At 38.6% G+C, this 26,524-nt stretch overlaps 1 protein-coding gene across 1 annotated transcript; it reads left to right on the top strand.

The window, feature by feature from the left end:
* Positions 1–15,870: 15,870 nt before the first annotated feature.
* On the top strand, positions 15,871–26,021 carry LOC126818143 (retinal homeobox protein Rx1; the record flags this gene model as incomplete). Its single annotated transcript, XM_050545361.2, has 3 exons — positions 15,871–15,889; positions 18,376–18,608; positions 24,415–26,021. Coding segments are annotated over 3 exons (765 nt in total), but the record flags the coding sequence as incomplete, so codon positions are not given.
* Positions 26,022–26,524: the final 503 nt, after the last annotated feature.

Raw genomic sequence — 26,524 nt, 5'->3', positions numbered from 1 at the left:
ATAAATCTAATGTATTGTGCGTATTTTTTTTTATAAAGCTAGGGTAAGTGCTATTGTGTAGAATTAACCTCTCCCTCAAATTCCTAAACGTAACCTAACATCTCGCCACCAAATTACGTGCCCTAAATTTACATCTCAGAGACCTTGACGAAAATTGAGCTGGCTTTAACAAAAAGGTTTATCCCTGAAATGCCCGAAAAAATATCCGTTTACAGACGGCAACGCCGGTCATCAGCGAACTCCGAAGGGGCGAAGTTTGCCGTGTAAGCCGCCTACCCCCTCCCCCACCCGCCCCCCAAAGATAATTCGCAAAAATTTGACGGTCACATAAACGCGTTTTCAGCTATTCCAGGTCCAGTCCGAGAATACAGCAACTTCAAAGTGGTCCAATATAACCTGGCTGACCAGAATTCCAAACAACCAATCAATTATTTTAATTCACGTAGCCACGGGCGGACTATGGATCTCTCCCCGAGATAATTCACCCGCTACATATGCGCTTTTCTGCTATTCTAGTCTGCGAGTAGGTCCTTTGGGAACTGTCTTTGAGCGGACGATGTCCACTGATAGTTCCTATCCGTCCTTATATGGCTGCAATCTGAAAAAACCGCTCTTTCCCACGTCTGTTCTAAGGCCATTTTGAAATCCTTACCGACTATTCTTCGCTGTGATTCTTCTTTATTCACCAAAGGAACCATTTCTTGCCACAGCTGACACATATTTATAATAATACAACACTATTTTCAAGTATAGAATTCTGCGATTAAAAACATACACAAAATACGTTTGAACTGATCAGCCATTACGAGACTCGAACATGCGCAAACCGCATATTTATTTAATCTCTAAATTCTACTTGAAAATAGTGTTGTATTATTATAAATTTGTGTCAAAAATAAAGAATTACTATGAAATTATTAAAGGAACTAGCCTTAAAGTTTACAATGGTTTAGCAACCGAAATCCCATTTTATACCTGCACCTGAATACTGATTATCCAATTGGACTATTGCAGCTGCATTCACAAATAATAATCGATGCCAGAATGTTTTAATTCATAGTCAAGTCAGTATTAATTCGCGGTGTTCAGTTACAAGAAAAGTAAAATTTGTGATTTATTAGATTTCGGGCTCTTTATTTGGCCAACCAAATTAGCGGGCAGCTCCATACGCCTATGGGCTTAATGTTGTGAAGACCACCCCGGCCATGTTGACTACATTTGGTGGTAGACGTGACAAGCCAAAATAGCGATCAGCTTTTGCTCCAATGAAACAAAAGGGTCAAATAAATTTACGAAATGCAAATAATAATTACATAAGAAAATACACTAAAGAATCCAATGGCCTATTTGCCATTTTGATGATGGGAATGACACCTCTTTAATTGTGAAAAAAAGTTTGTTACTTTCATGTTGACGACTGACGTGGTTTCGATTCCCCGGTTGTACGTGACAAGGAGTAGGGTCGCCTGTCCAACTTCGTGGTTTTTTTTCCGAGCCCCCGGGTTTCCTCCCACTGCTAAAGACCCCTACGCGCAAGCGAATTATTGAAATGAATAGTTTTTGTCGAGTGGACGTTAAACCCCACCTCTCTCTGTCTGTCTCTCTCTCTCTCGCTCTGTCTGCCTCTCTCTCTCTGGCCCTCTCTCTCTCTCTGTGTGTGTCTCTCTCTCTCTGTCTCTCTCTCCCTCTCTCTCTCTCTTGCTCTCTCTCCATCTATCTCTCTGGCTCTCTCTCTCTCTCTCTCTTGCTCTCTCTCCATCTATCTCTCTGACTCTCTCTCTCTCTCTCTCTGGCTCTCTCTCTTTCTCTATCATGTTGATGAATCTGTGCACATTGTTTATAATATAAGCCTATAGCCAGACCCTGATTTCCTACGTGCATATAAGAAGAGTTTAAGACTTCCGGTTGTATGTGGGTGAACTATGGAATGGCGTGTATGAATGACAGATGAGATGTCATCGCGATATGACAAGGGGGAATAATCCACAACAAGCAGATGAAAATATTAAGCTAGGATTAGTTTACAGTAATTATAACGGATCACCTTGACTATAGATTACTGGAACCAAGGTGGCTAAGTGGGCAAGACGCTGGCTCGCTAGCTTGCAGGTTCGCGTGTTCGATCCCTGCATTGGCCAAAAAAGTTCATCGGGATTTTTCCGACGTGGTTTCCCCCTTGTCAGTGATGCAGGACGGAGGGCCTGACAAGGACAGCTGTCTAGTCGTTCGGATGGGATGAAAAACAAAGGTCCCGTGTACACATTGTCGTGCACGTAAAGGATCCCTTGGCAGTTGGAATTCGATATAAGAGTAGGTCGTAGCGCCATTGCCCCCATAGCACACTGTATGGTGTATGCCTGTCTTCATTAACCCAGCTGGAGCAGAACAGTAGGACGTTAAACCCCATTTCATTTCATTTCATCTCTATGGTGACGTGTGTTGTGTTAGGAAGAGAAACATGAAGACAGTAGCAGAAACTTTTAAGATCTGTATAAAATCTATATCGATCAAAATACGAACATAAACAACTGCGTAGCCAATGTGTAAATATGTATATACAAAATGTTGTTGATTACTTATTCATTGTATTGTTTTGTTGTTTGCTCACTTATTTATTCTTGTATTTAGGAGAGAGGTCATATAGGCCTGTTCCTCAATTCCCTTCAATTTCTGAAAAAATTATTGTTAAAAATTTTTTTTAAAAAATGAAGACAGGAATAATGGAACTTTTCGCCCGGAGAGCAGCGATTCAGTCTTCTCTTCGTTTAATTCATAGGTTCTCTTACGTGCGCACTGGTAAATCTCGTTTTTTGTTGTCCCATCCGAAGACATCCCTTCTTAGTCCCGCAGGCACAACCCCTGACAGACGCAAGCCGAGTTTGATCAATCCCAGGGATTTAAACCTGGGACATCCATAGATAAGTAGTGAATTTTACAATCTGTTTAAAATACAGATCTATATTTAGTTTCGTTTTTTTATACTTTCGATGGCCTACACTACATGAAGATCTGAACAGTTGTAGTGGACGAGCGACTTTTGACCTTATGACGTCTGACATTGATTAATTAATCGGTGTTGACGTTTCTAGTGGTTTACCCAAAGTTCCGTGTACCTCACGCCAAAAACTCGCCGTAACAGATCGTTTCTTTGGCTAATCTCTCACATCAGCCAGAACACGGGTTATATAACAACTCTTCCAGATCCTAGTGTAGTAAAGACAACTAGAACGAATTTTGGAACTACAAAAAAACGAAACGAAATAGCATCTGTGTTTTAACCAGATCGTGAATTTTGGATCTGTTTCTTGACCAATTAGAAAGTACTAATTATAAATGACACCAAACTTCAACATTCGCGTCTAAACGTATAACCCACGGATATTTCTCGGCCCGTTCACCCACCTGCATATTCGTGCCGAGTGAGTAAGAAACTATTCACATATTTCCTTCCTGATTTAATATTAAAAATAAACCCATATTTTAATTCGAAAGTGTTAAATTTTGCGACGGTCGCTTATAGTAGCATGTGTGATTATCAAATTATGGTATTGATATTTACAAAACGTATTTTACCTGCATATTTGCGAAATAGGTAGCCAAGAAATGTCGTTTTTTTTTCTAGACATCGTAAAAGACGAACAATATGTAATATGTAAGACTAAGAGCTTTCTTTATTTTGGCATCAAAAGTTATATAAACTATTATTTAGACATTTATTCACACAAGCCTATAAAATCAACTCTCTAGATCATCGGATGGCCGAGATGAAAGAGGATTTTTAAATCCTCAAAAACACAAATGTAACGATAAAATAGATAATCGAGACTTCCTCGCGGTTATCCAGTACCTCTGCTACGATAATAAATAATTTACGCTTCATCTTGCCCAAAATACAAACACTAACAACTTCGCTTAGAATAAAATAATTAGAATGACATTTTCAATGTATCTATTTTTCACTATTTATATTTTTTGAACTATTACAACAATAATGGCCAGCTCTTTATCTCATTCTTACATATTTAAACAACTAAAACTTAGAAATATTTATTTATTTATTCATGTTTTATCTTCAAAAAGAAGTTAGTAAAACATGTTAAATCTTTTAACCCTTGTTAATTACTGTTGTCCTTTGAATGTATGTTTATTTACCATTTTATTATTTCTTGTTTGTTTGATATTTCTTTTTTATAAGCTTATATAATATGATATATATGCACTTTGTAAATATTGTTACTGTGTAGTTGCTAGTTTTATAGAGTAGGAGGGACATGTTGAAAATTAGAACTCATGTACTAAATATGTTCCCTCAGATAATAAAGTCATTATTATTCGTGTCAAAAAAAGAAAAAAAAAGAAAAGAAATGTTGAAAAACATTATTCATTTATTCATAATTTTAAATAAGACATATTCGTGTCAAAAAACCTAAATTTTGAAAAAGATCATTCATTTATTTATTATTCGTGTCAAAAAAAAAAGAAATAGGAAAAAATAAATAAATCCCCAAATTACAATTGATTGAATTAAACTTCTTCTTAATGAAAACCCTTGACAAGCGTTAGCATGTTATCTCTACTGACGGTCATGTTATATCCATCACATTTCTTGGTCTGGGTCTGAGAAGGACAGCTGTTTAGTCGTTCGGATGGGACGAAAAACCGAGGTGCCGTGTACACATTGTTGTGCATGTAAAAGAACCCTTGACAGTAAGCCGTAGCGCCACAGTCCGGCCGGGCAAAATTCGCTCCGGTGCACACTGTATGGCGTATGCCCGTCTTCATTAGCCCAGTCAGTGCAAAAAAAGTAGGACGTTAAACCCCATTTCATTTCATTTTATTTCTTTCTATGTCAAACTGTTGGATGTTTATAACAAATACATCATTTCTCTGGGGTCTAAGTTTTTTCAATTTTTCTAAAAATTATAATATAGGCGTAGAAAGGAAGGATTGGCGTCGAACGGCGTCTAGTATGGTGTAGTCGTTGACGTGCATGTAAAAGAGCCCTTGGTAGGCCTAGTCGGAATTCGAGAATTATGAGTCCAGATATTGAGTCTATTTCGAGATGTAGCCGATTTTCTGGTCCAATTTCGACGAAAAGTAGATTAAATAGCTGCTGATCGGGCTAAATTCCCCTCGTAGCACACAACATGACGTATTCCCATCTTCATTTTCCCAGTTGACGCAGAAAACTATGAATTATAATATTTCGTGCTAATATTCAGAATTGTGGATCACCAAAGTATCGTCTGCTACAGATAAGATTTTTAACGAATTAATTATATTATAATTTTCGTTTGATCTTTCGTTTAATTAATTACGTTCACCAGGAAACGTCTCGACGCGGATATTTTCTTTTCCAAGATAAGATTCAAACTGAAAATTTAGTTATTATATTTTATTGTGATTTTGTTTAGCTTTTAATGTAATAATTGATTTTATTAGTGCCTGTCTCGATGAGAAAATTTATCAGCGTAATAACAATTTGCCTGGCACAAAAAAGCGGTAATTATTGTCCGGTGATATAAAATTATTATTGAGATTATCAGTAATAACAGATTAGAAATATGAGTCGATATTTAATTCGATGTCAAGTAAATTAACCCCCCAAGAAATAACCCCCTTTATTGAGTTGATTGGCTTACGTTTCAGTGCGTTAACCATTAAATTTATTTTATTATTTTGTATATATCTTTTTAAATTAAAAAATTGATTGACATTTGATGTTATTAGAGGCTCATATTTTTATTGTGTATGGAGATATTTAAGGGAAAGAGTCCATATGGCACGTCTATGGTGGGCTAGGCCTCATGCACCATCTTTTTCCAACCAGCTTCAATGATGATAATTTCCCATCGCGTAAAGACGACTAAAATAAGAGAAAGGTTTTACAGATGTATGTCAAAAATCGCCAGGATATCTTCCTTCACTGCGAGCAATCCCGACAATTTTATTGTTAATCGTCACTCAGGCTTGTTTTGTATCCAACTCAAGTAGAAGAAAAAAACCTCGAGCAATGATTGGTCCACGGGGCCGGTTATTTATTAAAGATTAATTTACTCGGCTCCGCCCATCTTATTAAACTAGACAAGTATTGTCAATGTGTCTTGTCAATTCACAGCAGGGGGCGACAACCCTAAGGTAAAAATATAGCACGACACGACTCAATCTGTCCTTACACTAAATTAAAGTAAATTAAGGAATAGAAGAGGTTATTTGCGTGGAGGAGACGAGGCAGTGATACCGGTCATATAATTCGTATTTGTGGCGAAACTAATCATTGAACGACTTGTAGTAAATCAGCAAGAGCTCAAACAGATTGTTTAATTCGTCCACTTATCAGTGGCATTAACATGGGATACTAAAATCACGCCTGAGTTTAATTATTTTTGAATTATTCAATGATGAAACTGATCGGATAAAATACCCCCAACAAAACTCTGAATATATTGGACTGTTTAGTTGTTGATTTGTTAAAAGCACGCACGTGGGTGTGTGCACCGGACATTTTATATTTGTTTAATTAGTAAACTAAAGGTGACTAAATTGACATTTTTCAAAACTTAATAATTTTTCAAGGATCGGATCGATTTATTTTTCTGAAGTGAGAAATTATTTGAAAGAGTTGTTTGATGTTAGTATGAGTGTGACTACCATGACAACCAAGTTCCACAGCATCGACGCCATATTAGGACTGAAGGAAAGAGAGAATCTACGAGTAGCAGAATCTCGGGGTGAGGGGATGATGGTTCGATCCCCTAACAGTCACAGAAATGCCGGATCCCCGGCTTCAGGTAGGTTAGATTTACAGAGAGTAAGAAATAGAATTAATTTTAAGTATCTTTGACAAGGTGTAGGGTCGCCTGTCCAACCTCGTGGGTTTTCTCTGGGTCCTCCGGTTACCTCCCACAGCTAAAGACTCCTACGCGCAAATTGATTATTGAAATAAAAATTGACCCACATGTTAGTCCCGAAATGTGGAGTGGACGTTAAACCCCATTTATCTCTCCCTCTCTTTAAGTATCTTCAGCACATGTCTATTTTGTTTCGGGACTGACATAATATTCACTTACTCTGGAATCTTCACGATTAGGCCCACTTCACACGAAAGTCCTAAACAACGAGCGGGGTTGGATGGCCGAAAGTTTAGCACGTGCGCGCTGTATCATGGGGCCTGTCATAGAGTTAAAGATACATTCCTGCTATAATAATTCAAAAATAGATGATAAAAAAAAAAAATATGGAAAAATTCATTCAAATTATTTCATTCTCAGCCAAGTTATCATTGTTTGCAGTTTTGACAAGATGTGTGCACAGTGGTAACCAGGGGCACTGGTATAATCGGGACTTACCTCGCTTTCCCATTTTTAAATTAAATTTTTAAATGGCGAACCGTTTTAATCTAGTTAAAATCCGATGCCATCGAGAGTCGATTATGGTCTTGTTTTGTTAATATATATCTAATTAATAGTATATATAACATTTCAGGCCTAAAGAAAGACCTGCAATAGGTAGATTTAGCTCTTGCATAATGTATGTTTAACTGGCGTGGTTTCGAATCCCCGGTTGTACGTGACAAGGAGTAGGGTCGCCTGTCTAACCTTGTGGATTTTCTCCGGGTCCTCCGGTTTCCTCCCACTGCTAAAGACCCCCACGCGCAAACTAATTATTGAAATAAAGATTGAACCATATGTTAGTCCCGAAATGACCTAGTTTGTTTCGAGTGGGCGTTAAACCTCATCCCCCCCCCTCTCTCTCTCTCTCTGTTCACGATTTTCCATAGTGCTGAACTCCTAAACAACGACTGACACGTAGAAGTCTAGCTTTCGAAATTCTCAAAGGGGTTTCTATGTTCAAATATTTTCTATCTTCAAACATTAAACTGTGGCACACTTATGATATTCATAATAATAATACTATGATGTTTGTACCTTTCAATCGAAGTTACCCATATCCTAAGCTCTAAGGGCCAATATTTCGATGCTAAGAAACGATTATTTATTTTCATTCTTTTATACAGGACATATTCCAAATGGCGTGTTTCATCGGGGATTTTTGAGAGTAGACAACCCCACCTCCCCACTTCCATCCCAGCGCCCACCCATTACTGGAAACTCCCGACAGCCTCTAGGAACGAACGAACGGTTACATAGAAATGCGGCAACTGTCCTTATCTCACTAAACACCTGATACCACCTCCAATGGAGTTCTGGTATCTATAGCAACGTAATAACCGTTAGACACAATATAGCTATGTCTATAATCATTGTAGACCCGTCTTTTTGTTTCTAAGTAAGACGTGTGTCCGAATATACTTTTTGTTGAACACCCGATGCTACATGTTCTCTGGCGGGGTTTTGGATTAATGGCAGTCCACGTTCTTTACTTGGTACATCAGTATTTGATCAGATCTGTCCTTGAGTCAAGTGTTTGTTGTTTTAAATTCGCGAATGTATGTGACCAGGGATTGTGTGACCTGCCTTCCGTCCGTGGGTTTTCTCCGGTTTCTCCGGCTTCCCGCCACTGCTAAAGACCACAACGCGTTAGTAAATAAAGGATATATCATTTGATAATTCCGCAAGTTATACAAGTAAATAATAAGTTGATATTGACCTTAATGTGGGTTGATATGGACCTTAATATGGAGTTGATATCAGCCTTCAAATAGAGTCGATATCAGCCTTCAAATAGAGTTGATATTGGCCTTAATATTGAGTTGGTGTTGGTCTTAATATGGGGTTGATATTGACTTCTAATTTATAGATTGAATGATATTGGCCTCAACATGAAGTTGATATTGGTGTAGAAGTGTTGCCAGGCAGCGTTTTGTCAAAATAAAAAAAAATCTTACAGTAATACGATATTATAACAGAATATCTTGGTTATGGGAAGTGTAACGAGGTGTTCTAGACAATGAAATATATAATGCCTGATAGACGACACGGCCTGTCGCGCATTCTAGTTAAATCATGAGCTGATATCATTTAAAGATACAATAAACACTACAAGGCTTTGTTGTCGAGCGTAATATAAAAACACAAAGACCTGGTGAATGGAAATAAAAATACAATTGAACCATTAAATATATTAGTCCCGTAGTGATCTCGTTTTTGTCGAGTGGGCATTTAGTTCTCTCTCTCTCCCCCCCCTCTCTCTCTCTCTCCCCCCCCCTCTCTCTCTCTCTCTCTCTCTCCGGGTCTCCGGTTTCCCCCACTGCTAAAGACCCCTACGCGCAAGTGGACTCTAAACACACACACTCCCCCCTCCCTCTCTCTCTTGTTTTGCTCTGATGTGCTTCATTACATATTAATAACAACAATCTTGATATTAAAATCTGGGAGCCGTGGTGGCTCAGTGAGTAACATGTTGACTCGCTAACCTTGAATTCCTGTGTCTCGACCCTTGTGTTTCGCCTTTTCAGTCTTGAAGGACGGGGGTGCGGATGGGACGTAAAAACGTCGTTCCGTGTACATATTGACTAGTTGGAATTCGAAATAAGAGTAGGCCGTAGGGCCGATGTCCGGAGAAAAATTATCTCACAGCACATTATATGGTGTATGCCCATCTTCACTAGACCAGTCGGTGCTAAACAGTAGGACATTAAACCCCATTCCATTTCATTTTTATGAAAATGGCATATATTTTATGAGTTTTAGATAATTGTCAACGATTTTAATTGTTGTTCATTGTACCTTTAACTAACAATATATTTTAATTATTTCAATTTCATTATTAATTTGTACCAGACTTTAATTCATGAGATCAATTCTACTTTCTTATACCTTTATTTTATTTTCAAAATATAATATATTTTTTAATAAATTCATTCAATTTTCTAATAAATTTATTCCATTTTTTTTAAATAAATTTGTTTCTATTTTTTCATAAATTTATTCTATTTTTTTAATAAATTTATTCTATTTTTTTGATAAATTTATTCTATTTTTCCATAATTTATTCTATTTTTCCATAATTTATTCTATTTTTCCATAATTTATTCTATTTTTTTAAAATAAATTTATTCTATTTTTTTAAAATAAATTTATTCTATTTTTTTAAAATAAATTTATTCTATTTAATAAAAATGATTCTATTTCTATATATTATTCCATTTTATTCTTTTTATTTTGTTATAATTATATTTAGAAAAAGAAAAAAAAAGATTCTATTCTATATAAACACAGCCGTAAATTTCAGATTTAATGAACCAAAAAGCTCTTCTTCCTGATTTCTCACAGTTTCCATTAACTGCTAGCTAGACCTCTCTACACAAAACATAAATTATTGAAATTGAGGTGTTAGTCCCGTAATTTCATAATTTGTGTTGACTCCATTTCACGTTGTTGAGAAATGTTAAAAATTGTTCATTAGAGAAAAGCTGAGGAAATATGCGGACCCTCTGCTAACAAATATGGTTGTCTCTTTTATCAATAAATATGCTGTCTCTGTTGTCATGTAGGATTGTCTCTGTTGTCAGATATGGCTGTCACTGTTGTCAAGCACGGTGGTGTTATGTCCCTGTTGTCGGGTATGGTCGTCTCGGTGGTGTTATGTCTCTGTTGTCAGGTATCGTTGTCTCAGTGATGTTATGTCTCTGTTGTCATGTAGGATTGTCTCTGTTGTCAGGTATAGCCGTCTCTGTTGTCAAGCACGGTGGCATTATGTCTCTGTTGTCGGGTATGGTCGTCTCGGTGGTGTTATGTCTCTGTTGTCGGGTATCGTTGTCTCAGTGGTGTTATGTCTCTGTTGTCATGTAGGATTGTCTCTGTTGTCAGGTATGTCTGTCTCTGTTGTCAAGCACGGTGGTGTTATGTTTCTGTTGTCAGGTATGGTTGTCTCTGGATGTAAAATAGTACTAGAATATGTAATTATTCAAAATACTTAATTACAAATGGTCTCAATGGTGTTTAGTAATTGAACTGGAAATACATTGACACACTTTTATGGAATACAAATACTGTTTATTACTGAGCTACAGGCTTCTCCGGTCATTATCAAGTAATGATATAATATCATAAACAAACATCACTCTCATTGGTCATCATTGAACGATATGAAATGGGGTTTAACGTCCTACTGTTCTGCTCTGAACTCGGCCAATGAAGATGGACATACAGCATACAGAGTGCTATGAGGGACATTTTGCCCGGACAGCTACACTACAGCCTACTCTTATATCGAATTCCAACTGTCAAGGGATCGTTAACGTGTACGCCAAAGTGTACGCGGGATCTCGGTTTTTCGTCCCTTCCGAACGACTTTCCAGGCCCTCTGTCCTATGCCACTGACAAATGGTGGTGGAGGGGTGGGGGGGGGAACCACGCCGGGTCATCATTAAGTTGATTGTTGTTATGCTTGTTTACATACACGGGGATCACGTTGGCTAAGTGAGTAAGACGCTGGCTCGCTAGCTTGGAGGTCGGGTGTTCGATCCCTGCATTGGCCGAGAAAGTTCATCCCGATTTTCCGGCGTGGTTCTCCCTTGTCAGTGATGCAGGACGGAGGGCCTGGCAAGGACAGCTGTCCCGTGTACACATTGGCGTGCACGTAAAAGATCCCTTGACAGTTGGAATTCGATATAAGAGTAGGCCGTAGTGCCGCTGTCTGGGCAAAATTTACCTCATAGCACACTGTATGGCGTATGCCCGTCTTCATTAGCCCAGTTCTGAGCAGAACAGTAGGACGTTAAACCCCATTTCATTTCTGTTTACATACACATGGCAGACCTTATTATCAAACACTCACGCGTTAACCATTCGGCCACCCAAAAGCCCTCGTGTTTAAAGAACAAAGAAGCCTGGTCTAAATGTGTCTTAGTAATAAAGACAATAAAAGCCTAATCTGAAGAAACGTCACCCAGTAATCAACTGTAATCGTGTTCTTATTTTACACTATAATATGACGGTACGATTATAACGCATTTCTTTAACTTAGTAATTTCTAATCAATTATGTTCGGTGAAATACGGAAACAATTTAAATTGAACGGCAGTCGTACGCCTGCTTAGTTTATTCTACACGTTTTTAAAAATTATTTTGTCGTCTGTATATCTGCCATTTTAAATTACTTCCGCATTGACTTCTGGGATATGTTTTGTTTTTGTGGCTTTTGAAACAATGAGTACAATATTGTGTCTTAATTAATATGTAACAGGCATTGCCTGAGTAGAGCGAAGCTGATTATTGTCAAATATAAAACCTTCATAATTAATTTTCTCAAGTGATACAAAAAATGTTAAATAATTTAGTTTTTCCAAATTGATTTTCATTTAGATCTAAATTGTATACATTAATTTTGTTTTTTAAAAAAGAACAAAAAAGTGTGAGAATTATTTTCATTGACGTCAAAAATATGTGACGTCATTGATAAGACGCGTCATAGAAATAGTTCTCTGAGGCGCGTAATCTCGCTTGGGCGAGATTTGGTAAGTTGACATGCGCATTGCCTGTTTTGCCCAGTGTATCCGGTTCCGGTCTGGATTTTTTTTTAATCAACAGTCTGTGGGTGACAATTTCAGTTACGCTCCTGTGTTACCGGAAAAGAGCTTTGCTCAAGCACCGCTTCGCTCTATAATATGTAACAGGCCTTGCCTGAGTAGAGCGAAGCTGATGTGATTGTTGTCAAATAAAACCTTCATAATAAAGTTTCCCCAATTGAAAAAAGAACAAAAAGGTGTGAGGATTTTCATTGACGTCAAAATTATCTGACGTCATTTATTCGACGCGTCATAGAAATATTTCTTAGAGACCCAAAATCTCGCTTGGGCGAGATTTGGTAAGTTGACATGCGCTGACATGCGCATTGACAGACATGCGCATTGCCTGTTTTCCCCAGTGTATCCGGTTCCTGTCTGAATTTTTTTTTTAATCAACAGTCTGTGGGTGACATTTTCAATTACGCTCCTGTGTTACCGGAAAAGAGCTTTGCTCAAGCACCGCGCTTCGCGCGATGCTTTAGAGCTTCGCTCTATATTAAGTATTGGGATTCCATATTTTCCGAGTAAAACAACAACACCAGTATTCATAGAAATGCACCAATATTGAATTCTAGGGCGCGTTTTCAATTTCGAATATTATTGATAATATTACGAGAGATTTAGCTCCTTTAAAAATGTACAATATGCAAGAGCTAAATCTGCCTATTGCAGGTCTTTCTTTAGGTCTGAAATGTTATCTAAATTAATAATTAGACGTTTATTAACATGACAAGACCATAATCAACTCTCGGTACCTTCTCATGTGTTGGATTTTCACTGGATTTGAATAAGATTTGTTGCTCAATTCTTATTGATAATTAAATCCAAAAATGAATAATCGAGAATATGTTTTTTTATCGTATCGATTTTAGTTTAGTAATGATGGTCGGGGCTAGGGCTAACATTCAAACGCTAATTTTTCAGTTTAGAGTGAAGCAATTTGACAGAAATTGTCAGCATATTCCCTTTACATTATCTAGTTTTTAACTATTATAGTGGGAACTGGCAGCTCTTTATCAAATCTTAGCTAATGCCCCTTTAAATATGTTATATTAGCTTTCTCGCTCATGTTGTTCGTCAATGCGATATAAAAACACACTTAATTAGCTTTTCTTTTGATTTGATGTTCCCATCCTTATAAAATCGATAATCAACTGCATGTCTTAAAGTGCTACGAGTATTAAATGTATCAGTTTCAAGGGAGGTAATTACCAGAAGCACGTTTAGAACGGAAGTAGAACGATATGGCACGTGTTCAATATGGCGGAATGACCACGTGTTTATAATGTCTTTGTTCTGTTAATGACGTCTTTATTAGATCAGTTAGTAATCGACTGTGGTTTTGAGTGGACATCACGGAGATAATTAGTTCTAGAGATTCAAGTACTTATCTTTGTCTCGAAATAACTTGGTGAATGGATGAGATTGACTCCAAATATAAAACGGCAAAATACAACTAGTTTGTGAATCACTGTAATAGATTTTTTTTTATTTTATATGAAGGGGGAAACATATCAGTCTGTATTTAGATTTCGTCAATGATATTTTACTGTCAAAATGTTAGAGAATTGGAAAAATGGAGTTTTAACCTCCTACTGTTCTGCTCCTATACTGGGCTAATGAAAATTTTCCCCGGGCAGCGTCACTATCGCCTACTCTTATATCGAATTCTAACTGCCAAGGGACCTTTTACGTGCACGCCACTGTATACACGGGGGCCTCGGTTTTTCGTCACATCCGAACGACTACGACTAGACAGTTGTCCTTATCAGGCCCTCCGTCCTGCACCACTGGCAAGGGGAAACGACGTCGGAAAAACCCGATGAACTTTCTCTGCCAAGGCAGGGATTAATCACGCGACATCCCGGCTAGCGAGCCAGCGTTTTACCCACTTAGCCACCGTGGCTCCTAAAATGTAAGAGAATTTGACAAAATGATAGTGAGACTTACAAAACATCCGTTAATACACGAAACTGTTCAAGATATAAACAAGTAAATCGGCGGGGGGGGGGGGATCACTAGATTAATAAAAATGATCATAAGACTTAATTATTCCATGGTTATTGGTTATCTATAGCTTAAACATACATTATGACGTCACATTAATAATGACGTCATTGTATTAATCATATTTAACATACTTTATACAAGAGTTAAATCTGTATATTGCGGGTCTTTCTTTAGGCCTGAAATGTTATCTAAATTATTAACTAGACATTAATTAACTGATCCAGGCCATAATCAAAGGCATCGGATTTATCCGATATTAAATATATTAGAACTGTTCAGCCATATTTTGATTTAATTTAAAAATAGAGGAGCGAGACGTAGCTTTGAACAACCGGTACGGGGATTGAAATTATTGCACACGTCTTGTCAAACCTTCAAAGGCTAATATCTTCGCTCGCAATAGAGTAATTTGAATGAAATTTTCAAATTATTCATTTCACATTATCTATTTTCGAATTATTATAGCAAGAATGGCTAGTTCTTTATCTAAATCTTACATAATGCACTGGATAACGATATTGGCTACAGTCTCACAAGTAAAACGTTATATCATTAAATTGTGAATCGTGAATTAAAGTAATATCACAGAAGATCTTTTGTGAGCAGAGAAACTGTTTTGTGAGATCAGAAGATGTTTTTGAGACCAGAGACCAGGGAAGATGTTTTGTGAGACTAGACAATGTTTTGTGAGACCAGGGAAGATATTTGTGAGACCCGGGAAGATATTTTGCGATGGTTATTGACTCATGTTTTATTCTTCAGGCTGCAGGTGTAGGCTGTAAAACGACAGTCTTCAAATAATTTTAACAAAAAAACTCAACTAACACAGGCCTGTCATTGCTGCATTATAAAAACCCTAATTACCCCTATTCTAGAAGACTGGATATGAATTTATTAGAATTCTAAAGAAAAATGTAATTTCCACAGAGTGGGAGCTTGGAGATCGCCCCGGGGGTAATTCTGCTCAGATGAAGGACTCGCTAGGGTAGACGTTGACAGGGACCCTGTGTCGGCGCATGTTGTATTTTTAGAGTTACATTAATTGACAACCCCGTGTGCATCATTATCACTGCTGACAAGTAGCTAAACTTCAAATAATTTGCTCTAATGTTGATAGGCTTGGTTTCAGATGTGAACCATTTAGGTAAGAAAGGCCGACCGCTGAGTTTCATATACTCGTAATATTATTTCTCTCGTGGGTCTATTGTCGCCACGTTGATTAAATTAGATGAGGACAGATAATAGTATAAACGTAAATTTCATGGCACAGTAATTCCTTAAAGCTGTTCTCGTTCTGAGAGATGTATACAACACAATGACGATCATTTAGCTGGCGGGTCTGTCATGAAGATCGGGGCGGGGGGGCCGGTAGGCGGCGCTACGATCTATACCAAGGATCAGGTTACGGTGAGTGAGTGCCGGAGTAAAAGACAGGGGCGGTAATCAAATAGAGGTCGCTTTGTGATGGTGCTCAATGAGTGGATTCGTTGAATAGCGTGTAATTATAAGGTGTTCGACTAAACCGAAATTAATTCTGATGATAAAAAAAGTTTAATGTATTAGTCTATTTACTTCAATCTAAACATTTATAGAAGTAATTACTGAGGAAAATAGATAAATTAGGATAGTTATTTCAAGTTATCTCAAGAGCCACGAATGTCGCCATTAATGTAAACACGTAAATAAATATCTCCCGTATGACAATAATAAACTTCAGAGTTGACGGCGCGTCCTTTCAATATGTCTTCATAAAAATTCGAATATTCATAATCATTTACTATTTTACATTAACGGTGCATAATAGATTATATTAATATTATAGTACAATAGACTCGATTAATTTATTACAATAGGCTCGATTAACATGTCAGCTGATTGGTATAAAAGGAAAACGAATCAATTTACGTTTTTTCCAGCACAAAAGGACGTTCTAATTTGGTTCGCCATTTTTTCTCTGATTATGAACAAAATTCGATAAGTGTCTATAAGATTGCATTTAAGGAGTAATTAGAAATTAATTTCACGCAGAGAGAATTATAACTGAAACAGGATTTGTTAAGTCGTTCGAAATGATGGGAGAATACCAGACTGTTATAGCCATTAAAGAGGTCGCTGTATGCATTGTTCCTGGGTTTTCAGGAAAGAAAGGCGCCGGGAAAATATTGTACAATAACTTTATGTATGAATCAACAAATTCAGCAGGATGTTTTACTAGAACGAGATATTTTATTTGGATAACCATTTCAGTGTAAGATCTATCATCATATCAAAAAACGAACATGAACAACTGGGTAACCTATGTGTAAATATACTGATGTCCAAAAGAAAGTATACACATTAAAAGTATGACTAAGTTTTGTTTAGATTAAAAACATTTGATAAAGCATTACTGAATTTGTCTCTTGCGTCCAAACTCCACATTTCTAAGCAAAATAAAAATGTGAAACAAATTGACATTCTACCCAAATACCGTATACCATGGAAAAACGACTTTGGATGATGCAGCACAAAATGCACATTAGTATATGTATAACAAGTATTCATTTTATTGTTTTGTTGCTTACTCACTTATTTCCTTGTCATATCCATATTAATTCTTGTATCATATAGGCCATGCCTGTTCCTCAATCCCCGTCTCCATTAGCCCAGTCGGAGCAGAACAGTAGGACGTTAAACCACATTTCATTTCGTTTCATTTCCATTCCCGTTCAATTGCTGAATAAAATATGGTTTCATCCGGGGCCCAATCTTCCTTTCTTGCTCGCTTTTCCGGTAGCTTACACCATCCGTTACTATTATTAAACTTAATTAGCATAATTATAAACAGAGTTACACCCCGTTAACCGTTAAATACATTTTGATTGTCTTAAACTAATAAATGATAAAACATTCACGGGATTATGCTGATTAATTTGATACCACATATGTGGGAGTGGGCCGCTGTGACGGAGTGTGACGGGCGAACATACACGCTCACATACACCCATACGCACTTTCATTTTATTTATCTAGAGTGGGGATGGTTGGCCGAATAGTTAGCGCGCGCACGTTGTATCATAAGGTCTGTCATTGAGTCTACTGGTGTGGTTTCGATTCCCCGGTTGTACGCGACAAGGAGTAGCGTCGCCTGTCCAAGCTCATGGGTTTTCCTCACACTGTCAAAGACCCCTACGCGCAAGCGAATTATTGAAGTAAAATTAAACCATATGTTAGTCCCGAAAGGGCCTAGTTTGTGTCGAATGGACATTACCCCATCTCTCTCTCCCCCCTCTCTCTCTCTCTCTCTCTTTCTTGTTAAAGTAGCTAGCTTGAGGTCCTCTGTTAGTTGCTGGGTGTTGTGGGTAGGTGGCCGAGCGGTCTAACCATACGGTTTAGAACACAAGGTCTGTCAATAAGTTAAGCGACGTGCTTTCGAAGCCCGCTGCTATAGACCGCGTGGAATTGAAACCCCTCTTTTCTGTGTCCCCATCTGAATATATATATAGAGAGAAATGGGGTTTAACGTCCACTCGACACAAACTAGGCCATTTCGGGAAAAACATGTGGTTTAATTTTATTTCAAAAATTAGCTTGCGCGTAGGGGTCTTTAGCTGTGGGAGGAAACCGGAGGACCCGGAGAAAACCCACGAGGTTGGACAGGCGACCCTACTCCTTGTCACGTACAACCGGGGATTCGAAACCACGCCAGTTGAATCAATGACAGGCTTTATGATACAGCACGCACGTGCTAACCATTCGGCCATCCACTCCCCCCCCCCCCATCTGAATATAAAGTGATGGGTATCGTTCATAAAGGGGTGTATGTACACTGGGTCTACACCAGCCAATTCAAATGTTCCTTATTTAAAGTTAATAAATAAGATAAGCGCTAAAAACATAATCTTATTTTACAGATCTTCATTTATTACGCGATGAAGAAGACGGCCATGACAGTTGTGATCTTCAAGATGATGACGTAGATGATCCAGATGGCGTCGACAAGAAGAAGCATCGTAGAAATAGGACGACGTTCACGACATATCAACTACACGAATTAGAAAGAGCTTTTGAAAAATCACATTATCCCGATGTTTATAGTCGAGAAGAACTGGCCATTAAAATAAACCTACCGGAAGTTAGAGTACAGGTAATGACTTTAAAATAGCAATTATTATCAAACATACATTATGCAAGAGCTAAATCTGCCTATTGCAGGTCTTTCTTTAGGCCTGAAATGTTATATAAACTATTAATTAGACATTTATTAACATGAAAAGGCCTTAATCAACCCTTGATGCCATCTTATGTGTCGGATTTTCACTGGATTTGAATCCGATCTGCTGCTCAACGCTCATTGATGATTAAATCCAAAATTGAATAATCGAGACTATGCTTTTTATCGTAGCGACTTTAGTAATGATGATTGAGGCTAGGCCTAAAATTCGATCTGTAAACACTCGGTTCAGAGTGGATCAATTTGACTGTAATTGTCAGCATATTCTCTCTACATTATCTATTGTTTTTAACTATTATTGTGAGAACTGCCAGCTCTTTATCTAATCTTCTATAATGCCCATTTCAATATTAAACCGACTGGCAACATCAGAGTATTTATGTACCATTTTAAAGATTAGTTTTAGCCTGGTTATCTATAACGATCCCTTGTCAGTGATGCAGGACACAGGGGGGGGGGGGGCTGATAAGGACAGCTGTCTAGTCGTTCGGATAAGACGAAAAACCGAGGAGGTCCCGTGTACATATTGGCGTTCACGTAAAAAAATCCTTTGGCAGTTGGAGTTCGATATAAGAGTAGGCCATAGTACCGCGGTCCGGGAAAAATTTGCCTCATAGCACACTGTATGGCGTTTGCCCATCTTCATTATTCCAGTCGGAGCAGAACAGAAGGACGTTAAACCCCATTTCATTTCATTTTTATCTATACCAAACTGATTCAGTCGATTGCCGTTGCCGTGGTAAAAGACTTGTTGTTTTCTTTCGTGCACCTGTATATAAGAGAGAGAGAGAGAGAGAGAAATGGGGTTTAACGTCCACTCGACACAAACTAGGTCATTTTGGGACTAACACATGGTTGAATTTTATTTCAATAATTCGCTTGCGCGTAGGGGTCTTTAGCAGTGGGAGGAAACCGGAGGACCCGAAGAAAACCCACGAGGCTGGACAGGCGACACGACTCCTTGACACGTACAACCGGGGAATCGAAAACACGCCAGTTGACTCAATGACAGACCGTATGATACAGATCGCACGTACTAACCATTCGGCCACCCATCCCCCGACCTATATATAAAGGACACCTCCTGAGTTCACAAAACATTCTCAGACTTAAACATACATTATGACGTCACATTAATAATGACGTCATTGTATTAATCATAATTAAACATAAATTATGACGTCACATTAATAATGACGTCAATGTATTAAACATGTTTAAACATGCATTATGCAAGAGCAAAATCTGCTTATTACAAGTCTTTCTTTAGGCCTGAAATGTTATCTAAATTATCAATTAGACATTAATTAACTTATCCAGACCATAATAAACTCTCGATGTCAAGGCTAGCCTTCGATGTAGGCTGGATTAGATTCCTATATGCCGCTAACGGCCAAAGATAATTAAATCAGAAAAAGTGGATAATCTAGACTATGCTGTTTATATTAATGATTTTAGTAATGATAACCGAGACTATGCAAAAATTTCACCGGCTTCTTTCTCGGCTCATAGTGGATCAATTTGACTGAAATTTTCAGCAAATTACCTTTACACTATCTAGTTTTTAACCATTATAGCGAGAACTGCCATCTCTTTATCTTATCTCCCATAATGTATCTTTAAGTTAATAATTGACTCAAAATTGTTCGCCTTATTTTAACTAAAATATAGCCCTTTATAAAACTTTTGTTGTTTTAATATATCAAATACATTAATAAGAAACTATGTACAAAGTTTTGTGTTTCTGGATCAAAAGATATTTCTCATAAAAAGTGATTTAAAGTTGAGTAAATTCTTGATTTAAGTCTGAGAATGCTTTGTGAACTAGGTGCCTGGTCTATCGTTGAGTCAGCTGCCGAACCTCGTGGGTTCCTCCGGACCCCCCCCCCCCCCACCTACTGCTAAAGACTCATAAGCGCATGCGATTAACTGAACTATAAACTTATACGATGTTAGTCCAGAAACGACATTGTTTATGACGAGCGTAATGTGAGATAGGAAACTTTTGCTCGGACAGCGACGGTTCCGCCAACTTTCTTTTTCTACAAAAGGCGCGGGATGATGATGAGCTAATTTTCGCGTTTAATTTTTGTTGAGAGATATGTTGAATTCTAGACTTGCTAAGTTTAAATGACATTATGGGGTAAACGATATTGGGTTTGTTTGGTGAATTTGATGTGACGCCTGTTTCTATAATTAAGGAACATCCCACTGTATTTCATTAGATGACGTCAGACTAGTGGGCATGAATGACGTCACATCGGTTTTTTTAAAACAATCAAAACAGGTTTGTATTTGATGTAATTCAATCTTTACTGCGACGACAGTGGAACACACGTATCCTAACGTAGTCGTAAATGTTTTGGGGTAATACGATTTTAAAGAGAGAGAGAGGAATGGGGTTTAACGTCCACTGGACACAAACCAGGTCATTTCGTGACTAACATATGGTTCAATTTTATTTCAATAATTCGCTTGCTCGTATGGGTCTTTAGCAGTGGAGGGAAACCGGTGGACCCGGAGAAAACCCACGAGGTTAGACGGGCGACCTTGTCACATGCAACCGGGGAATCGAAATGACAAACCCAATGATCATACCATAATAGGGTCCATGGCGACACTGAGAGACGAGAATGGATAAAATGGAGCATGTGGCTAGGCTTTAGGTGTGTCTTCTAGCTCACAACGTGGTTTCTAACCCATAATTAACGAAAAACACCCATTTAAACTCATTTACAACTCATTCAAACATCTAACTGGCAGACAAAACCCCTCATTTTCTAACCCTAAATCAGTTAAGCAAATAAATTTGTTGGACGTTGACGCTTAATCCTTTTGAAGGTTGGCAAATTAAATCAAGTTAGCTTCAGTGAGCAATTATCAAATTACTAGAGTTCTTCCCCCTTTTCTTCGTGTCTTTTAGTGTGGTGTAATATGTATTTAATACGATTAGACACGGTGTGAATACTCTTTATACGTTGTCACTCAGCCAGTTGATAACTTGTCGTGGATAAAATCACACTTGGCTATCTGGCGGGGGTTGTTGGGTGGCCTAATGGGCTATGACGTGGGGTTTAGATAGCAAGGTCTGTCATTGAGTCAAAATTGAACCATATGTTAGTCCTGAAATGACCTAGTTTGTGTCGAATGGACGTTAATCGTCTATCTGTCCTAAGGAAGACGGGTATACACCATGCAGTGTGCTATGAGTAAATTTTGACCGGACAGCTGTTTTACCGCCTTCTAGAATTTCAACTGTTAATGCCTCTTTTACGTGCACGCCAGTGTGTAAAAGGGGCTTTCTTTTTTCGTCCCATACAAACGACCAGACACTGCTCCTTGCTAGTCTAGATCCTCCGTCATACACCATTGACAAGGGAAAACTCTCCCGGCCAAGACCGTGTTCGAGAGAGAGAGAGAGAGAGATGAAGAGGGAGAGGGAGAGAGAGAGTGAGAGAGAGAGGGGGATTTAACGTCCACTCGACACCAACTGTCACGGCCAAGGCCGTGTTTGAGAGAGAGAGGGAGAGATGAAGAGGGGAGAGAGAGAGGGGGGATTTAACGTCCACTCGACACAAACTGTCCCGGCCAAGACCATGTTCGAAAGAGAGAGAGAGAGAGGGAGAGAGAGAAAGGGAGGGGTGTTAACGTCAACTCGACACCAACTGTCCCGGCCAAGACCGTGTTCGAGAGAGAGAGAGAGAGAGAGAGAGGGAGAGAGAGAGAAAGGGAGGGGTGTTAACGTCCACTCGACACCAACTGTCACGGCCAAGACCGTGTTTGAGAGAGAGAGGGAGAGATGAAGAGGGGGAGAGAGAGAGGGGGATTTAACGTCCACTCGACACAAACTGTCCCGGCCAAGACCATGTTCGAAAGAGAGAGAGAGAGGGAGAGAGAGAGAGGGAGAGTGGTTGGGGTGGGGGGCTAACGTCCACTCGACACCAACTGTCCCGACCAAGACCGTGTTCGAACTTGAGACCTAATGATTAGTGAGCCAACAAGTTAGAAGAGACTAGAATCGGTTTTCACCATCTTGATCAGAAAGATAAAAAATACTTGTAATGAAAGTAAATGTTTGTCCTATTGTAACTAGATATAAATTAAATTCAACCCTTTTAGAAAGTAACCAAAAGTACCTTTAGATTACGATTACGAAGTATGCATTTGGAATGACGGTTAAGGTAATTAGGCCTAACTTTGTTCCTGCAATACAAGCCTGAATGTACATTACATGAAATATTCCCCTACAATTAAAATATAAATGTATATTGCATATTGAATGAAATGCCCCTTAAATTGAACAAGAATGTTTATTGAATATTGCATGAAGTGTTCCTTCAATTAAAACGTGAATGTATTTTGTATATTGACTGTAATGTCCCTTTAGACTGTAACTAAATGTGTAGGCCTATTGCTGAATGGAATGCTCCTTCATACTGTAACTAAATGTGTTCCCCTATTGCTGAATAGATTGTCCCTTTAGATTGTAACTAAATGTGAAGGCCTATTGTTGAATGGAATGTCCCTTTAGGCTGTAACTAAATGTGTAGGCCTATTATTGTGTAAAATGATATTGACTAGATTTTATAGAGTTGATAACTTGACAACTCAAGGCGACCCCTCTCGTCATGCTTAACGTCATATCGTTACTATCAAACGATGAGAAATCTATTCATATCGTTTATAACACGACCGTCCTACATATTCACCATACGGACACAGATCACTAAAGATTTCCCCATTGACTCCTATGTTAATTCTCGTATCTTAGACCGGCTCTAACTTTTTCCCAAATTTTCGTTGGGTAGAACGCTTTCTACCACAGATGGAGCAACATGTGGCAACCACTTGCCCAAAAGCACGTATGAGGTTCTTCATGAAAAACTTGAGATACACAAGCTGGAAGTAGAGACAAGTAAACATGCAATTTCAGGCCCTACATTTCAACCTTTCCAACCTCTCAACTCTTGTATCCTTCCGCATCAAAATTATGAATATTCACCAAAACCTGGCAGAAAATGTATATTCAAACCCTTTTCCTCGATTCTACACCAAAAAGTCAACAAAAATCGCCATGCAAAAGGGGGAAAAAGGAAAAGGGAGAGGAAGACTAAAAATAGCTTTGGCCCTACAAATATACAGACATAATTTTTCCAAGGATTACTTTTAGAGTTATTTCCCTTGATCACTTTACTTATATAAAATACCTTTCTTCTTGGATATAATCATAGGGGGGGGGGGGGTGACCTAGTGGTCTAGAGTGTCGTGCTTCGAGCTCTAACTTGCGGTCGTGCTTTCGATCCTGGTGTGAGCACGTGGCGTGGGGATAGGACGCCTTCTCTCACTAGAAATACCCCACGAAATAGGATCTGTGTTTGGATCAGATTGTTAATCATTTTAATTTAGAAAGTCTAACAGTTTATGATGCTGTGACGGTGACACCCCTAACTTTAGGACAAGTTTTCGCATATTTTCGGAGCCGAATGCACCTCTTATCTTTTTCTGGTTGCGAAGCTCGGCCCAATCGCTAGTAGTAGTTGGTTAGCCCACTTAGTTCCACTTCTTTCTGTAAAATCGCCTGCAACATAAAGCCCATTTCATTTCATTTCAATTTTTTTCTGGAAGAGGTAAATTCTGCTTCTTGTTTACTACAAATTTAACGCTCCCTACACAAATTCTTCATGTATTCTTCATGACATATGTCGTTTTATCATTTCAGGTTTGGTTCCAAAACAGAAGAGCAAAATGGCGACGCCAGGAGAAGTTGGATGTCGGCAAATGTTCTGAGACGTATACCCTACCCACTGTTGCTAAAACCCTATCAAACCCCTTAGGATCTAGCCTCCCAATGGATCCATGGTTAACCCCACCAATGGTAAACGCCGTTACTCTCTCTGCTTCATTACAAACCCCGATCTCAACTGCGCAGGGATTCAATGCCTTGCCGCAAGCATTTGCATCACCGGCAGTGACGTCATACTCAAGTTTCTTCCCACCAGGTTTTCCCGCCAGCTCCCAAGCCAATGCTTTCGCTGGCGTATTTAATCCTTTAACGGCTAAATCATGTCAGAACGACCAACTTGCCGCCAATATGATGAGTGTTTTTGGTCCGCTATCTCTCAGCAAAAATCATGATTCCGATCCTCGAAATTCCAGCATTGCTGCTCTCAGATTAAAAGCGCGGGAACATCAAGGTGTTCTAATGGAAAAGAAGTTTCAAGGTTCGTCATGATGACGTCATGTATGACGTGGAATAGACGCTTGTAAAGTGATACTAACTACGGTGTGTTAACACCATTCTCATTTGTTATCTGTTTTTCCTGGATCTAAATTTTTGTTTTAATAAATAAAAACGAGAATGAAACAAACAAGAAGATAAAATGGCCGACGTGGATTTGTATAATTTAAAACAAACAGATATGGACTTCCGGGAAGACGTGGAAGTAATTTTGGCATATTAATCAAGGATTGGAAGATTTAAAACCGGGTGCTTCTTTACGACTTTCAGTTCACCCGCCATTGCTTACTCGCTTTTGTTTACTGATCTTGACGAGTTTTAGATCATGAATGGTATGCTCGATTGAACGTTCCGGAATTGAATTCCCATACCCCAAAATAGTGACAATCGTATGAAAATGGGATTTGGGACTAGAACACGCATATCTCAACCAACCATGAAAGCTGAAACATGTTCATTAGGTTTAATTACGTCACGATTCTACTCACACCACCTCCGTCGTCGGGACTGACAGAACTGTGACAGGACTGAATTCCGCGTCACAAGATTGCAATTCTATCAATTCGGAACGTTGTGGACTGACAGTCGAGCACCCCCCTCCCCCTCCCCCGAAGAGTTGTCTTTCAAGGAAGGTAATACCCTATGACCATTCGTTAATAGGTAAATATAAAGATTTGCGAAACCGGTATTATATCGGACAAATGTAATTTGCATAGATACAGCATACACCAATCTGATTAAAATACATATCTATATTTCGTTTCGTTTTTTATACTGTCACAGACCAACCTACACTACATGAAGATCTGACCAGTTGTTTTGGGAGGTCGCGTCAGAGGTCACACGAGCGCCTTTTGACCCTATGACGTCAGACATTTTATTAACCAATCCGCATTGGTGTTTCTAGTGAATTACTCTCAGTTCCGTACACCTCACGCCAAAAGCTCGCCGTAACAGGCCGTTTCATTGGCTAATCCTTCACATCATCCAGAACACGTCAATGATAACAACTCTTCCAGATCAAAGTGTTGTAAAGACAAGTAAAACCAAATTTTGAACTATAAAAACGAAACGAAATAGGATCTGTGTTTTAACCAGATTGAGCATTCAGCCGAAGCATCGTAATAATGTAAATAATAAAAGTGTAAATTGTTTTATTTATTTTATCCTAATATAGTCTACAGGAGAGGTCGTCTGTCCGATTTCGTGGGTGTTCTCCGGGTCCCCCGTGTCCCCCGCCCCTCCCCTCTACTAAAAACACCTACACAGAAGGGAATTGTTGAAATAAATTTGTACCGTAGGTTAGTCCCGAAATAACCTAGTTTGTGTTTAGATCTCTATGTTTCTATCTTGTGGCTATTTTCCCGAGGTTACTGTTTATCGAGTAACTTCACCGCAATGTAGGATATGTGTACTCACTTGAAACACTTGATACCACTTCTGGCATTGTATACCAATCTAATTAAAATATAGATCTATATTTCGTTTCGTTTTTTATACTTTCGATGGCCTACACTACATGTAGATCTAACAAGTTATAGTGGGAGTTCACGTTCTATGACGTCAGGTACAAAGCAAGCGACATTTGACC

This window comes from Patella vulgata, chromosome 4, assembly GCF_932274485.2.
Source record: "Patella vulgata chromosome 4, xgPatVulg1.2, whole genome shotgun sequence".
Classification (NCBI taxonomy): Eukaryota; Metazoa; Mollusca; class Gastropoda; family Patellidae; genus Patella; species Patella vulgata.
Note: the sequence above shows the minus strand (reverse complement) of the source record. Positions and strands in the feature narration are given on the sequence as shown.